The sequence below is a fragment of the Oculina patagonica genome, chromosome 14, assembly GCF_052425735.1.
Source record: "Oculina patagonica isolate OP01 chromosome 14, crgOcupat, whole genome shotgun sequence".
In the NCBI taxonomy this organism is placed as follows: domain Eukaryota; kingdom Metazoa; phylum Cnidaria; class Anthozoa; order Scleractinia; family Oculinidae; genus Oculina; species Oculina patagonica.
The window spans coordinates 10163890-10181305 of record NC_135771.1 but is presented as its reverse complement, the minus strand read 5'-3'; the positions used below and the strand labels follow the sequence as shown (position 1 = coordinate 10181305).

The window sequence follows — 17416 nt, the reverse complement described above, 5'->3', positions numbered from 1 at the left end:
CGCTTACGGGATGTTTGACTGTAGTTAAAGAAAAATGAGAGTAGCGGGGTGCTTCCTGTGTAGTTAATGATTCTCTCCATCCATACGTCACCGGGTCAGTCTTGGTTTAAAGAGACTGGTTCCTTTTAGTACACTTTTTAAAATTTGCAATCTTTGCCATTTTCTTCTGTGGGCGTACCGTAATGATTCGATTTAGCGCCCGGGGCGCTTATTTACTTTTGGCACCTCGAGGGAGGGCGCTTATTCGAGACAGGGCGCTTATTCGGGACAGGGCGCTTATTTAATTTCTTGAGAAACAACCAAATGTATCTAACAATAACAGAAAATGTAACAGTTAGAAATTGTTTAAAGTTCAGTTACTTTTAAAATAATTGTTCATTTTAGCAGTAAATATATACATGAACTGTACGGCGAACGGTCAGGAGTTTATCTAGTTGACGTCAATAACTTCAGTATGGGCAGTTATCCACAATAGGGGCACTTATTAGAATAGGGGTGCTTATAAGAACGGGGGCGCTAATTAGAATGGGGGCGCTTATTAGAATAGGGGCGCTTATTTGCAAAAACACATTCGAAGGGGGGCGTTTATTCGGAAGGGGGCGCTTATTTGAAGGAGGGCGCTAAATCGAATCATTACGGTAGTTTATTTTCATTAAATGGTTAGATCAACTGGTTGCCTGGCTCCGCTAGCCCGTATGGATATTCCAGGCAGCCAATACTGTTATTTTATTTCCAATAAAATATCTTAAATTGTAATGGCAAGAAGAATACAATAAAGATTGTTGTTGTCAGCCCATGTTGCCTCGTTTCCTTTTTTTTCTTAGATCAAGGGTGAGACAATTTGATATCACGAGATGTGGGAATTTATATTTCCACGTCTCGAAACATCAAAAAAAGGCCTGTCCCCAAACCTATCTTAACACAAAAACCACCTCCCCATCCTCCTTCTCCCAGTGAAGGACCTTGCAAATGCAAGGGAAGGATTATCATAAACTGATGAAATATTGTGTCACAAACAAGATTCTGTATCGTGACTTGAATTAATGCGGCGAAAACTGAAACACAGGGGAAAGTGAGATATATGAGACTAAGTGTAGCAATGACAGATAATATGCAAAAATAGCACTATGTCAAACTGCTCAAACTCGCCTGAATGACACAAACTCAGTGACGAGATTAAGATATACACTCAAGAAAATTGCCATGAGTGTGTAGTCATTGTGCTGAAGATGTCAAAAAGCCTATATTTTATTACAAAATGTACAATTTTTATTGTCACAGTGTATTGAAAACACTACAGTCGAAATTGAAAGGTGATGTCATGGTCGGAAAATCTAATAGTTACTAATGTGTCATTGATAATTTCGAAGGAAGTTTGCATTTAGGACGCAGGCTAATGTGGATTTTATCATTTCGATTTGGACTTCTCATAGAGCGGTACGTACAGAAAGTTTAACCCAAGTTATGATCCAACCTAATTGGCCAAGTTTCATTTGGCCGATAGGAAGACAGGAGCCGATTAAGCGTTTGTAACTATTAAAAATACGTATTGCGCATGACCTCGCAAAGGTAGGTGTTTTATTATGTTTTACTACGAGTCTCTAATTAACTTTCTCTCATGACCAGTACAGTCAACTCTCTCTAAGACGGACACCGTCGGGACTAGCCCCAACTGTCCGTCTTAGAGATTTGTCCGCCTTTTAGAGCGTCGAGTTAACGTGACACCAGAAATTTTGAGATGATAAAGCTAAACTGCTATGCACAACGAATACATGTCTGTTTCGAGTGGCTTACTTTAGCAAAACCTATAAGGTGGAACAAAAATAATATCAGAAATTTGATTCGTTAGTTCATTACAAACGGTTATACTGTAAGTAGTAAACTACTTCTATGGTGCCCATACACAGAAAAGTAATACGTTAAAGCGAATTGTTATTCGTAAGTCTGGTAGTCTAAAGGCGCTGACTTACTATGCTACGTGTCGATACCAAGTTATGAACTGCAGAAAAGTATTGTTCGCTAAAAAATAACTTTTTGTGCGTGTCCGTTGGCGGTTTCAAAGTGTCCGTTGTCCGTCTTAAAGAGGCGTCCGGCTTACACAGAGTTTTGTTACAGTGAAATGACTAAAAAACGGCAGGGACCATCACTAGGTGTCCGTCTTATGAAGGTGTCTGTCCTATAGAGGTGTCCGTTAAGAGAGAGTTGACTGTATTGGTAATTCGTACAGTCGTTCCCGGTCAGTTTCCTGAGTTTCTGTTCTTTGCTTGCTAGATTTCCTAAAGTATAAACGAGGAATTTGGATCCTCGTTTCCGGGGAATTTGGTTAAAGTGTGGGCCAAAGATTCAATATACTCATATAAACCGGTTGGATTATTTTTCTTATCTTGCAGACAAAGTTCCTGTTGCTCACTGCCGCTGTTACTTTTGTATTCTTTTCACAAGGCACAGGGAAAGTGGTAAGTACAAACTTAATTTTATTTGCACCTAGGCAAGGGTTCTTACTTCTCTTAAATAAATCTAAAACATCTTATAGTCGAGTGTGTTATAATTTAATTTTTTAAAACAACAAATAAGAATTAGAAAATAGCACAAAGTAAATACGTGCGCTGATTGGTTAAAAATTGTGTTTCTATAACTTGATGGAGACACAGACAGTTGTCGTAGACACGGCAATCAATATTCACGGCGCTGAAACAAGCAATGCATAAATAACAACTAAGAATTGTGCCAAATTTTAATGTCACAGCTGACAAAAACCAGGTTAAGACTAAACAAATATTTGCACACTTGAAAACAAGCGAGTAAGATGTTTACAGAGCCCGCTACACATTCAAAAATAGTCTGTCAAAGAAATTATCGAAGCGGCTGACCTTTCAAAGAAGTATATGAATTGGCGCAACTTCACTCCATTCTAGGCTTTGCAGCACTTCAGAACTATTCACAGCTCCTCAACAGGACAAGGTATTCGTTCAGAATGCCGAGTCAAACTTCTTTTAACAGGAAAATAATGCAATTTCACCTCCAAGGTTCGAGTCGCTCGATCGACAGCATCGGTCGTCAAACCATTCGGTTAACCACAATTCTTGACTCCTTCCAGTGCTCGACTTCAGTTAAACCATCGGCTTAGTTATTTCTTATAATTACGTTAACTTTGGGGCCTGTTTCTTTGTTTGTTTGGCCAAAAAACGGTGAATTTTAGCCTTCAATCAAATGTTGAACAGTTGATTTATTTCTGTTCATCGACTCCCTTACTATGATTGGCTGATTATGTTCATGACGTAAAACCGCGAGGTGAAGAGAATCTACGTTTTGATGTTAAATAAAGCGCTAAATATTACTTTGATGTGCGTTATTTACTTTGTGCTGTTTTCTAAAAGAAATAGAAAACATGTTTCCCGTGTTTCTATCGAGTTATAGAAACACTCGTGAAAGTTTGGGAGAACTCGAAAAAGCTGTGGAAACACTCGTCTATCGACTCGTGTTCCCACAGCATTTCTCGTTCTCCCAAACTTCCACTCGTGTTTCTATAACTCGATAGAAACACGGAACATGTTTTCTATTTCTTAAATATCAATAACGATGTTAGACTGGGAAAAATGTCACAAAAATACATGTTACCTTGTAAAAATTTCACCGTTTCTGGAGGTAAGAGATCGGATGATTGTGCTGTATCTACAATACGTTATATGCGCTTGCGTGTCATTTTCAAAGGAAGCACGAGGCTGATTTTCGTTTGACCTTGCAAGTTAAGCCGAACATGTTCTAAAACTCCAACGAATAACAGCGACTCGGAAACCGGCTCAGCCACAACTCTGATTTCGTGCTTCATTTCTCCTTTTAAATTAATACTGCTCTGTGTTAGAAAGATTCCAGTCGAAAATGAAAGCTAGTCTCATTGATAGAGGAGTTCGATACTTATGTTATCGTGATTTTCAAGGATTGTTGATCCCTGTTTAGCAAACGCATATTTTACTGTCAGTTGTATTTTTTCACACGATATACATTTTACAGTAATAAAGGTTACCTCGCATATTAAGTCTATAAAGGACTTATACAAGGTTTAAAAAGTAGCAACATTGACCAAACCTAAGGTAACGTCGAGTGTTTATATTTCATTTGTTGCTGTTGAAAGAGACAATTTGTTAAAAAATAAGACAACATAAATAGTTTTCATTTCTCTAAGTCATTAAAGGTGAACAATTAATGACGCTGAGAACGTCGACAGTCCTAATTTCACTTTCCATGATTTGAATTTGATATGAATTTTAAAGATAGAAAAATTGGATTATTTTGTATTCTACAATGTAGGTCAAAAATACTTGGGACGCTTATGAAGGCGATGTCTTAATCATACCAAATAACCTTTTTGTACGTCAAAAATGGGTTTGGCACTGTTATTGTTCATTTCTTAACTCCCCCTTCCCCCAAGCGATGTTGACAAACATATATGCCCTGATCTCGGTGTGTGAGATGGTCAATTCTCAATATTGCTTGGGGGGAAGGGGGGGGGGGGTAGCAGTCATTTGGCACAGAATTGTGCTAAGTTTACCAACATTAATTCCTGCTTTGTACGTGTCGTTTTACCATGAAATTTAAGAGTCCGAAGTTGAAATGATAATATTGTATGATAAACTTAATACCTCTTTGAGAGGACCTGTTGGTTCAGTAATCTAAATCAACAACAAATGCAAGGCGAAAAAAAGGTTTGGAAGTTGATAACATACAAACCCGGGGGGTTGGGGTACTTCCTACAGTGGACTTTAATAATAACGGTGAGGATCCTCCTGAAAGGGGTACCTTTTCAGACTGTAGGTATATTAGGGTAGGAATTTCACACGTTACAGCATACAAAAGGGTAAGAATTGCAACAAATATTATTGATATCATTAAGAGGATTTTTCCCAGCTAATGTAATACAAATGTTAACGGACACTTTAACAATGATTATATTCTCTTTTTTTAAACAGAAGTGCTTAACATGAACAACATAGGAGAAGTTATCCAAGTCACCAATATCGGCCTTATTGTTGCACATTTCCTTATCAACACCTGTCGAGTTCAAAAAGCCATCGAGTTATGCAAAGAATGTTTGTTCATCCTCGACAACACACCACTTATAAAAGAAAAAAAGAAATTTAAATTGCTTTACAAGGTGATATATTTGACAATGTTACTGGCCTACTGGCTTATCGATGATTGGACAAGTGCAATAAAATACGCTACAAACATTCTTCACATTTTCCGAGAATGTGGCAAAAGGCTCGAAGAATGTAGGATAACCCTAACACTAGCGACATTGCATCTTCGTCAGAGTAAGTACGTAGAAGCAAAAGAGCACAGTGAGAAAGCACTACTAATCAGTACTGAGATTGGTGACAAAAATGGGGAAGCTTCCTGTTACGCAAACCTTGGGGAAGTGTATCAGTCAGTTGGAAAATACGAGAAGGCGAAAAAATATCACGAGAGAGCACTTGCCATCAGAAAAGAAATTGGTGACAGAAATGGACAAGCCTTCTGTTACGATAAACTTGGAACAGTGTTTAATTTTGTTGGAGAATATCAGAAGGCGAAAGAATATCACGAGAAAGCACTTACGATTAAAAAGGAAATGATGGACAGAAACGGAGAAGCCCGCTGTTACTGTCACCTTGGAAATGTGTTTCAATCTTGTGGTGAATACGAGAAGGCGAAACAATATCATAAGAAAGCAATTACCATCCAAAAAGAAATTGGTGACAAAAAAGGAGAAGCCACATGTTATGTAACCCTTGGAGCCGTACTTCAATCACTTGGAGAATATGAGAAGGCAAAAGAGTATCTTGAAGTGGCACTTGGTATCAAAAAAGAAATCGGCGAGAGAGAAGGAGAAGCCTCCTGTTACGGAAACCTTGGAAACGTGTTTCAATGTATTGGTGAGTATTTCAAAGCTAAAGAATATTACGAGAAAGAAGTTGCGATCAGAAGAGATATCGGCGACCGAAAAGGAGAAGGAGCTGTTTATGGAAACCTCGGGGCTGTGCTCCTATCTCTTGGTAAATATGACAGGGCTAACGAATATCTTCAAAGAGCACTTACACTCTGTAAAGAAATTGGTGACAGAAAAGGAGAAACCGCTGTTTACGGAAATCTTGGAGCTCTGTTTAAATCAATTGGTGACTTCACGAAAGCCAAAGAATATCTAGAGACGGCGCTGACGATCAGTAAAAAAACTGGAGACAGAAACGGAGAAGCCACAAATTATGCAGAGCTTGGAAAAGTTTTTGAACTCGTTGGTAAATATGTCAAGGCGGAAGAGTATCATAAGAGGGCGCTTGTAATAAGCGAAGAGATTGGAGACGTTAAGAAACAATATATGTGTCTTTACAATCTTGGATGTGTTATGCTTCGAGCAGGTAAGATTCAGGAAGCTTTCACTTTTCTCCTTCCAAGTATTCAAAAATGCGAAGACTTACGAGGTTTTCTACGAAGCAACGATCAATTTAAGATATCTTTTTCTCACGAACATTATTATCCCTACTTGGTACTCACTGCATTGCTCTGTTCTACTGGAAATCCTTATAAAGCTCTGTACGTTTCAGAGCTTCGTCGGGCCAGAGCTCTGGCAGATTTAATGTCAGCTCAGTACTCCATGGAGAATCAAATCTCAGCTAATCCTCAATCATGGGCTGACATTGAAAGTGTCATGGACAAAGAACTCAGTTGTACTTGCCTATACTTGTCTTATTTTGATGAGGATATGGCTTTGTGGATTTTGAAAGCAAGAGGAGTCGTGCATTTCAGACATGTGGATGGAAAAGAAGTGATTGCTCCCAAAGGACTGACAAAAAATGTGGACGAGTTTTTTACCAACGAACGCTTCAGAAGTTTTGACAATTTACCAAAGGAACATTGCGAAGACCGATCTTTGAACGATATTCAACAGCAACCTTGTGAGGAAGATATCCGTAAAACGTCGCGAAATGGAAATGATGTTAAAGATAACCAGGATAGTCTCAAACGCAATCTTTCTCTGTGTCACAAATTTGTCATCGCACCTGTTGTAGACTTATTAAAGGGTCCTGAAATCATCATTGTTCCTGAAAGGTCTTTATACAAGATTCCTTTTGCCGCGTTACCTGATGAATGTGGAAATTACTTATCAGAGACTTTCAGGATCCGCGTCGTTCCTTCCTTGACGACTCTCAAGCTCATTCAGGACAGCCCAGCAGACTATCACAGTCAGACTGGTGCACTAATAGTGGGGAATCCTGATGTTGGTGAGGTGCATCTCCATGGACGTCTAAGGAACATTTCACCACTGCCTTGTGCAGAAAGCGAAGCAACCATGATAGGAGAGAAGCTGGGTGTTAAGCCTTTGCTAGGAAAGCAAGCAACTAAGCAAGCAGTACTTCAAGTGTTAAATTCAATGAGTCTGATACATATCGCTGCACACGGTGATGCAGAAAGGGGAGAAATTGCCCTTGCTCCGGCTCTTCGTACTCTCAACAGGATCCCACAAGAAGAAGACTACTTATTGACAATGTCTGATATTTCAAAAGTTCAACTGCGAGCAAAACTGGTGGTACTAAGCTGCTGTCACAGTGGACGTGGACAGATAAGAGCCGAGGGAGTTGTTGGAATCGCTCGAGCATTCTTAGGATCTGGTGCACGCTCAGTGTTGGTGGCACTGTGGGCTCTAGAAGACAGTGCGACAGAGCGGTTCATGAGTCGTTTCTACGACCACCTTGTTGGTGGGTATAGCGCCAGTGAATCTCTCCACGAGGCTATGAAGTGGATGAGATGTAACGGCTATTCTGAAGTGAGACAGTGGGCGCCTTTTATGCTGATTGGTGATAACGTGACATTTCAGTTTGAAAAAACAAAGTAAGTATAAATAATGAATAGAATCCATATTTCCTAACAAGTAACTAGCTTTTATTTATTTTTAAGAGTCGGCTACTTAATCATTCGGGATTTGAAAGTCCCAAAATAACAACAATTTTCACGGGTTTTACTTTTTACGAGAATTAATTTTTTTATTCAACTCTTTCAGATTTCGGAATATAATCTTTTTTATCTTCAAGTGTTCAAATCAAAGGTTTGAGGCTTCACTCACCGACGTGGAGCCTCCTGTTAGATTTTGTTGTATTGTATATTTTCAATTTTATTTTCGGTAGTTAATGATGTATTTCAAATACGTTTATCGTTCAAACTAACTAGTGTACTATCTATGCTGTTTCGTCGATGGGAAATAAATAGGTTTAGGGAAGCCCCCGTCGTACTTTTCTAATGTAGTTATGTCGCAAGACCTGAGGGATATACTCATTATTTTTTTGTTTTTTTGTTTTATCTTTTAGGTGACTTGATCAGTGCCCTATTAAGCCCCACCTAATAAGAACTTATGATCCAGCTGAGAGACTGTTTGCTAGTGTTGAGTCGTACTGACACAATATATTTGTAGCTTGACGATCGAGTTTTGCTTGCTTTGTTTGCCTGATTGAATATGCTTCGAGTAGGAACGATATCAAGAGAAATGTTACACGGATTTTTTATTTTTATTTTGTCAAATGCGCTCGAACTCACCTGTGCGACCACCTCCCGTAAAATGACCACTTTCCCAAAACCAAAAAATTAAAAATGCTTCTCAGTTAAATACAGCTCTCGTTGACTTTGTCGGCGACCGGCCGCGACCACTGACTTTTAGGGCTGATGGCGGGTGCGAAATTTTCTAATGTTTTTACCACTTCATATGAATTCTGATATGACGACAAATGTTGTTCTTACATTATATCATTTTAGTCTCTTACATCCAATGCTCGTGGGTGACTATTGGTCATGCATATGGTGACTGCTATTACTGCAATTTCGAAATTAAGGAGATACTGAAATCTCTTCGAATTGCTAGATGTGTTTTTCAATAAAGTGTTTTTGGGTTTACAGTTACATTTGTGGATGGATTAAGCCTCTGAAATGATTTCCGCCTTTGGCTCAAAATTTTGATCCCCTTAAGTCTGATCTCCCGTGAGGGACTTCATATGCTTGACATTTTGGGTGGTATAAAAAGAAGCGGGGTGCTTCTTTTGTATTTAATGATTCAAGGCTTTATCCATACGCGTCGGCCGGTCTTGATTCGGACAGACTTGTTCCAGGTTTAAAGTTTTTTTAGTATTCTAATTTTATTTCTAATAAAATATCTTGATATTGTAGAATTGTAAATTGTCAAGGCAAGAAGAGTACAATAAAGATTGTTGTTTTTGTCTCCTTTATCTCTTCTATTAAGAGTAAGCCAAAAGATAGAGAGCCAGAGGGGTGGGGGAGGGAGAGCAATTACACCATCAATAAAATAAAAACAGATCGCGAGTACAAATTGGTGTCATGGTCAAATATTTTTATTCTGCATCACTACCTTTATATCAGTTCAACTCTACTTTTACATGATTTTTTCTACTAAAACATGAAACTAATGACTACGATAGTTATTTTCTTGGTCTTTGTGCACGGTTATGGTCGTTTCAGTCATTTACTTCTTTTTTTCCATGCCGTCTGTTAAAAAAATAACACAAATTGTAATTTCCTGTATAAACGGCGGTGGCCATTATGTGAAAGAAGAAAAGTCAAAGTTAATGTAACATTTCATTTCTTAAAAAAATAGTTACGACAGTTTGATTATTATGTAATGGAAGGTTTTCCAATTGGCTCGACATATATGGAGGGTGTCCTGCGCGCTTCCTGAAACCCTTACCCTAGTGACACCCTATTTCAGACACAACTCTACCCTGAAAATGCTTCTAAGTATTTCACATTTCCGACGAGAGATGAGATGATGAATAATAACGATCAAAAAAGTAGTTTCTTACAATAATTAGATCTGATTGCTGACTACAGTAAGCAAATCATAGCCTTTTTGAAATCAAAAAGGTCAAAATGTATGCAGCTATTGTAAGATAGTTATGAAACTGGTCCTCAAGTGTAGCAGTTGTTTTTTTTTTTTTTTTTTTTTTTTTTTGGGGGGGGGGGGGGACTAGCTGCATTGTTATTGTTGGTTGTTCTATTGTTATCTCGAAGAGAAGTGAGTCAAGATCTCTTACCAGACCTCAAAAAACTATACCCTTAAACGTCGCACATATCTACATGGCTTATATAAGAGAGTATCGTTTTCCCGGGGAGGGGGGAGGTGGGGAAGGGAGGCTCAAACCTCCTTACCTGGAAGAATGCAGTAAGGCACCCCACCCATGTCGGCAGCTTCCCTTTGCTGCATTTGAGATTTACGTTCCAGCTTCTCAAATCCATCCCTCTTTCCGGCTCGAAGGATAGCGTCACTTTGCTGTGTTAAAACACCAACAACTAGCACGATCACTAGAACTGTAAGAAGTGTTTTGTTCATTGTCAAGAAGGACGGGTATCTGTGTCAGATCTGAGGGAAAAAAATCAGAGCGTAGCTTAAGTATGTAGCTTTGTCTAATCTGCACTTCATATGAAGAAACCGTCCACAAAGCGTCGACCACGGAGGGGATGGAATTTAAACCATGGCTATCAACCGAATGAATTGGGTGGGTAGTTTTACCATTCAAAGCTAAATAAGTTTCTTTAACATTAATAGCTTAGAGGTTACTAAGTGCACTTTAGCCTTAACGCTTAAATAAAAATCTATCAGGAAAATTAGGGCGGCTTTACCTTTGAGTGTCGCCTATGTACATGTTTTACCCGTTTTATCGCTATTCTCTTATTTAAATGTCCTTTGGTAGGTTCACAGTAAATTTTGAGATTTTGTTCTGGAAAGTTTGTAATGTTTATGAAGAGTAGAAATAGAAGGGGGGGATAAGTCGATATAAAATAAAATAGGAACATAAGAAGATTGAGTAAAAATCGGAATTTTTAGTGTAGAACTGTACATTGATAAGAAAATTACATGAGATGGTTTAGAAAAAAATACCAGCAAAATAAAACAGATTGCACGTTAACCTTTGTAAATCAACAATTAGTACTAATAGTTTAATCGAAGTTCTGTAATAAATGTACTTTTGTTTCTTTATTCTAAAGAAGTGACTGATAGATCGTCGTTGAACCTTCTCTTTCCTAACTGAATGATTGAAATGAATGAACCTTCTCTTTCCTAAATTTTCTTTTACAGTGTTATAAAAGAGAATTCGTAACGATTTCAATCAATAGACGAGCACCCATCCGTCTTAATGTTTTTGTGCTGTAGTAATTACTATAATTATACAAATAATTTATAACGTTAAAAATAAAAGTACTTCCAATTCAACGAAATCACAACTGGAAAATCCGTTCTCGTTGGCTTTTAATAGGGAAAAAGGCTCTCGACTAAAAAGATAATTTTTCTACGAATACTTTACCAATGAGATAAAAAACTTAAGTCCAGCCACCTTACAGTCAATTTAAGCCATGGCGTAAAATCATTCAACGTATTTTCAGATAGCTTGCGAGAAAAAAAACATGTACTAAATGCACGTGTTTAGATTGGAGTTGTCGAAAGTGACTGTTAACCATATGGCGTTTGCAATTTCAGATATTTGAAATTTATTTGTATTTTAATACAAATAGAAATCTGTCAACCAAAACGCACAGATCAAAGCACGAACGACATGAAATTATGTTGTTATATCAGTTTTTGTCTTTTTCACGAAATTAAACAATATGACAAATTAAAGGTATTTTTCTCCGACAAATTAGCACTTTTGTAACAGAACAACTTCATACGTGGTTTGAGGAAGATGTGCTCAATATAATCTCTACTGGTAAAAGATCCAAATAAATTTATTTCAGTACGCTACATATTTTAAGGTATCAAGATTTTCTTACCCTTTTGTGAGTTCTGTCTTCTCCAAAGAGTCCTGTGATCTGTAAGGTGTGAACTGAGAAAAAACGGACTTTATTTATAACCATATAGCACTTCATCATCGCTGAAAACAAGCGGATGCTAGCGTGGTGTGAATGATACAAAATTTAGATAACACGCACAAAAGGTTAATAAGGTTTTAAGAACAATATGTTCCCTTTCCATATCCAAACATGCAAAAGGAATTCTGCTATCTGCTCAGCACGAATTTTAAAATTCATTTTTCATATTATCGAGGACGCCCCACTGGCGAGGAACACGTCAAAGGTTCCTGAGCTGTGTTATTTGCTTTATTTTTTATCCTTTCGTCGATTTTTAGAATGTTATGGTGGAAATCTGTCACAAAATCAGATACAATTTTCGTGTTTAACAGCTTCCTTTTTACATTTTCCCTAATCTTCCCTTCTTTTACACGGTTTAAATAAATGAGTTTCGCTAAGTCATTAATGAATTCGCGTCGGTTTCTTGTAGCTTGCAAACAATATCAAGACTTAATTCTTGAACAGATAAGCATTTTTTGATTTCACGACAAATAGCGCAGATAATATCGGGGTTTATTGCACAGCTCATTATAATATTAAGATTTATTCCGCTCAGCTCAACAGGAACGAAAATCGCTGAGCGGAACTAACTTTAAAGATACATTTCATTGTGACTCCAAATGGTTATTTTTTTATTCATAAATCAGTTCCTTCCTCCTCCGCGTTTTTTTCTTATTTGGTACAAATCTAGGCCAAAAACGTAAGTACTGGATTTTGTGACACAAGAAAACCATTTAAAAATTTTGATTTCAGTAAAATCTTCAACAGACACATTGCTGGACTGAAGATTGGAGAAAATGAGTGGCAAATCTCCTAAACGGTTCCGACATGTTTAATCAAGCATTGGCATGGGTGTTCTAATAAGGATTTACCTTCTTGATAAAATCTGCCATTAATCATTCAAGATAAAACTGATAAGACTTGTTGGAGTTAAGCGTAGATTCTTCCCGTCGGAAATGAGAAAAAACTTCCAGTGAATAAAAAAAAAATACTTCAAAAAATAAAATTTGGAAAAAATAAACTTCATGTTTACTCAAATGGCTCATTCGTTTTTGCAACAATGGTAATTTGAAACAAAGCCGATGACAAATAGCCTTGTAGGTAAACTTAAAGTCGCACTATTTTCTGCGTTTAACTGTGACAAGTAATAAATTATTCATCTACAGAAGGAAGAATTATTGTTGGGAACTCGTAATTCAGCTCAGGAGAGCAAATAGCTTGTATTAAATAAGGTTTATGTGAATTAAATGATTTGTCTTAATACCTCCTTCCTTAAACTCCGTGTCGATCCTAAACCTGTTTATTCTCCTTTTCGGTTAACGGTAATTACCTTCATAAAAATAACAATAATGATATATAAAAATATATATTTATTTTTTCCTATAGCAATGACGTATAGTTCCAAAGAGTTGCCATGAATTCATGTGCTAATATTAATTTATAATAATGTGAACTTATAACAGCTACAGATTTTTTGAAAATCTTGCATGTTCCTTCCCGAAAAGAACGCTTCCATTTATGTTTTTAATAATTGTTGCTACGTTATGCTTGAAAAAATTGCAAAGAAAGGTTTGGGGCGTATCGTTTAGACGTTTTCACGAAGTATTTTGGTCAGACAACTCATTTTATTGAAAGGTGTGTTTTCGTCGTTTGGCAAGCCAGAGATATGGGGATGGGTCTCAATTCAAGCATTAAATAGTGTCGAAATTTAAGGATAAAAAGAATTATAACAGCTTTAATTTGCACTTGGTAAGGGGTTTGTGGTAAATCTAGGCATATAATTTAAACAAATTGTTTAATTCAAATCAAGTTAAATCAGTTTTATACCCGTAACTGAAATTTGAACATGATGTCTAAGGTAATAAGAGGAGTGTAATACGCCTTTAAAAAACAAATAAACAAATTAAAAAAAATTGCCACATTTGTCCTCATTTCAAAATATTGGTGCTCTGCATTATAATTAGGCCAATTTCTGATTGTTTTCCAAATCAAATCAAATAAAAGGAAGCTACGTCACGGGGATTTCGCATATTTTTTGGTATAAACGGCTCTGAAATTAGTGCTAGGCAACTAACCCATGAAAACATTATCTTGGAACATATAAGAGGACGATATAATCTTAATTCGCGGGTAGAAATCAAGCTACGGCTTTAAATATCGATTTTTTTTAAGACGCGCGGAAACAACTTGAAAAGTTAAGCCTTTATTTTTCAAGTTTCAATCCATTTCCGCCCTAGCCATCCACAGCCAAAGACGCTTGTTAATAAAAATGGAACATTATTTTTTTAGGTTTCCTACGATACAGACATAAAAATCCCAAACATACAACGTTTTTTCACATTTCATATCCTAGGAGTCCCAGGGACAGTTAGTCGATCGGGGAAACACGAAGTAAACTTCCGTTCGAAATGATTTTCCTGCTCTGTTTACTTCGTGTCGCCCCGACTAACCAAGTCAGAGTCCGAGGATGCGTTTGCCAAATTCTGACCAATTTTTAAATTGTACTGTTTGCTACCAGCCAATCGAAATGACGCTAAAAAACTCCATTTGATAGAGGCAGCATTGCCAGAGGAGACAGCTTTCTTGGCTGTAGGGCTCAGCTAGCTGATTTAAAGCACAGCGGTCCCGCAGGGTTCAACTGCCAGACGATCCTTATGTAAATAACCAGCCAGTTAGCCAGCCATCAAATAACATTCCAAGTAGTTTATATACTAGTTATGCAACGCTTTCGAGTGGTATACTATGGAATATCCCACGAGTCACTTGTATTTTTCTCGGTATACACACGAGCCTTTAGGCGAGTGTGTATACCAAGAAAATACAAGTGACAAGTGGGATATTCCATAGTATACCACTCGAAAGTGTTGTGTAACTATTTTATACCATGCCATAGAAAATACGCTTACTAAATTTCATCGAGAATACAGTCGCAGCGCACGATGGGAAGGTTGGGTTGAATACCGTCGAATATACAACGGCTTTCCTGTATTCTGATTGGCTGTATTTTCTATGGCATGGTATAAATTCCCTTTATGGTGTCTGAGGTTCAAAATACAAACTTTGATTTTATTGAAACATTATTTTTTTGGTATAAACTTCACTTTTCTGCTATTGTTCTAACTTTTTCTATTGCTTGTTTATCGTATGGGACCGTTTATTTTGAAATAAAAATGGGGTCTCCTCATAGTCGTTTAGGAGCAACAAGAAATTGCTCTTACGGAAAAATTCCTTACAATATCATCGTGATTTTTTCTTGATTGCGTTGTACCGGATTAGATATTTTAATCTTCTTCTTGTTCAGTTTAAGGTGAAATAGCACAGTTGAAATGCTTTGAGAAATGTGTTCCTTGATCGAACCATTATTTTTGCCTTCATGGCATTAAGTTTGTTTATATGCATGATTTTTTGAGCCGGATATTAAATTTGGAGGAAACTAGAACGCAGCAAAGAAGATAAGAAGTTAATCTTAGTTTCAGTAGCCTAATACGATGATAACCATTTACTTCCCGTAGAGTAAACTGACTAGTCATATCTTATTCCTGATACATATTTTATCATCTTCCATTAATCTGTCATATGACGCTGTGATTTATCAGAAAAATTGAAAATATTTTGTTTCATTTTTCAACGTATACCTCATTGTAAACAAGAATACTTCTCCTACAACAGTGTAAACTCGATCGTGGACAGCCTGAAAAATCGTCATTTTATGAAGCTAAAAATTGGAGCTGATTTCCTTTAAATGTGAGATATTTTTGAAAAAGCAAGGAATTACGTTCCGAAGTCTGAATTTGTTGTCGTTCTTAACCATTTTATATCTTCCACGATCTTTTATGACCAAAATCGTCCTTGTGCTTGTTTTGGTTTTAACCACCTTAGCTTGTTAAGTTTTTCGCTCCTTTAGTCAGGGTTTTATACCTTACACCTCTTTCATACTATTTTAAAAATATATGTTTTTTATAATGCAGGTTTTAAAAAAATTGGCGATCAGTAACAAGGAAACTAGAAGTCAGAATTTCACACAGATGCAAATAAGCCTTAGATCCACAATGGAAACTTCTAAGACAATAAATAACAGTCAAACTTTGTCGACAAAACAATTTCAAACCATTTTTTCAGTAAAATGCTTTTAAACATGTTGAAGCTTTGGTTGAAGCAGGTATAATAACTAAACTACTTCTTTAATAAAGGTGATTTTGTGTGTCGTAAAAAGAATAAGCAGTAAATATATTTGGTCGATATAGCTTCTTTAAATCACGCCAAACTTTATCCAAGATTTTTAATCGCGCGTACGAGTGATAAAGCCTGGTTCTCATATGATCACCCCGATCGTTTCTATCGCAGTGGTCGTTTGCGACTACTGAGACGATCGTAAGCGATAGAAGCGATCAGGGGCTTCTCATATGATGGTCTTGATCGCCTGGTATGAGTGAAGACCTACGAAAAACAATTATTTTAGTCCTAGATCCAACACAATGGCATCCTTCAATGAGGGAGAAGAACTACTGGCAGCAACTGGCCTCCTATCTTTTCAGTAATTACGGTTTTACGGCGAAGAAGGGAAAGAGAAGCTAGAAGGATGGAACACGGGCGGCGATCCAAACGATCGTGATCACCCAAATCGCCGCAGACGTTAGCGATTGTCTGTGTATTGTTCTCATATAATAGCCCCAATCGCAAAAAGCAACAGAGGCGAGAACTGAGACACCCTAATGTGACTCTTCCTGTGGAGTTCATTTGGTTTTAGACTCCCTGATGTGTCTTGGATGAAAAGCACGCGAAAAATGGTTGCACAACTCAGAGATATGCTAAAGAACAATCTTACGTGAGTTATTCGTGAAAACATTTTTTTCGCACCAAGTAATTGCAGTTGTACATCTTAATACCAACAAATAAATACTGAATCCCTCATAGGCATTTGAAAAAAAAAATAAACACGAAAATTGTTTTCATTTTTGATTACGTTTGAAAGCATAAAATCAATGTTTTGCGAATAAATGTACTTATAGGTAAAAAAAGTGCAATTTGTAGTAAATATGCACGAGGCTAAAACCTATTACGATTCAGATATTTATTCCTGCTAAGCGCTGGAGAAAACTCATGTGATTACTTATTAATAATAAACTGTTCACATTTTTTATGAAACCCTTTCAAAAATATTCGGGAATTGTTCACAAATCTTCGGAAACATTTCGGTGTTTTTCGGCAACCTTCGATGGTATTATTAGGTCTTTGCTATGATTTCTAAGACTTTAGCCATAATTTGTTTCTAATGAACACCCTTTAGGTACAAGTCTCTTTACTAAGTGTTGCTGAAATTCTTTAAGTGATAGAATGGTGTCATTATGTGATATTGGGGTTAATAAGTTTTTGTTATGCATTGAACATTTTATGAGTAGTTGAGTTTATAAAAGCTGCTGGTGTCAGAACAGCAGCCTTAGCAACAAACAAGAACTTGTATTATATTCGCAAACTCTCACCGACACCTTGTTGGTTTCAATTTGTTTATCTCCCTTCGCTTCTCCCTCCGTCATTT

The 17416-nt window shown here is 37.1% G+C and overlaps 1 protein-coding gene and 1 long non-coding RNA gene across 2 annotated transcripts; one reads left to right on the top strand and one right to left on the bottom strand.

Moving 5' to 3' along the window:
- The first annotated feature begins 1450 nt into the window (after positions 1-1450).
- Positions 1451-9316, top strand: LOC144637675 (tetratricopeptide repeat protein 28-like). Its single transcript, XM_078496735.1, has 4 exons — positions 1451-1569; positions 2391-2456; positions 4968-7863; positions 8337-9316. The coding sequence occupies exons 3-4, from the start codon at positions 4979-4981 to the stop codon at positions 8338-8340; spliced, it is 2889 nt and encodes a 962-aa protein (XP_078352861.1). The 5' UTR covers positions 1451-1569; positions 2391-2456; positions 4968-4978; the 3' UTR covers positions 8341-9316.
- A 34-nt stretch (positions 9317-9350) lies between these two features.
- Positions 9351-11958, bottom strand: LOC144637692 (uncharacterized). The gene is made up of 3 exons (XR_013567756.1): positions 11803-11958; positions 10183-10393; positions 9351-9522 (listed from the first exon to the last, which is right to left on the bottom strand). It is a non-coding gene; the product is annotated as an uncharacterized LOC144637692 (long non-coding RNA).
- Between the last annotated feature and the right edge of the window lie 5458 nt (positions 11959-17416).

Excerpts from the sequence above, each read along its gene's own strand:
- LOC144637675 (XM_078496735.1), top strand. The coding sequence starts at position 4,979 with ATGAACAACATAGGAGAAGTTATCCAAGTCACCAATATCGGCCTTATT.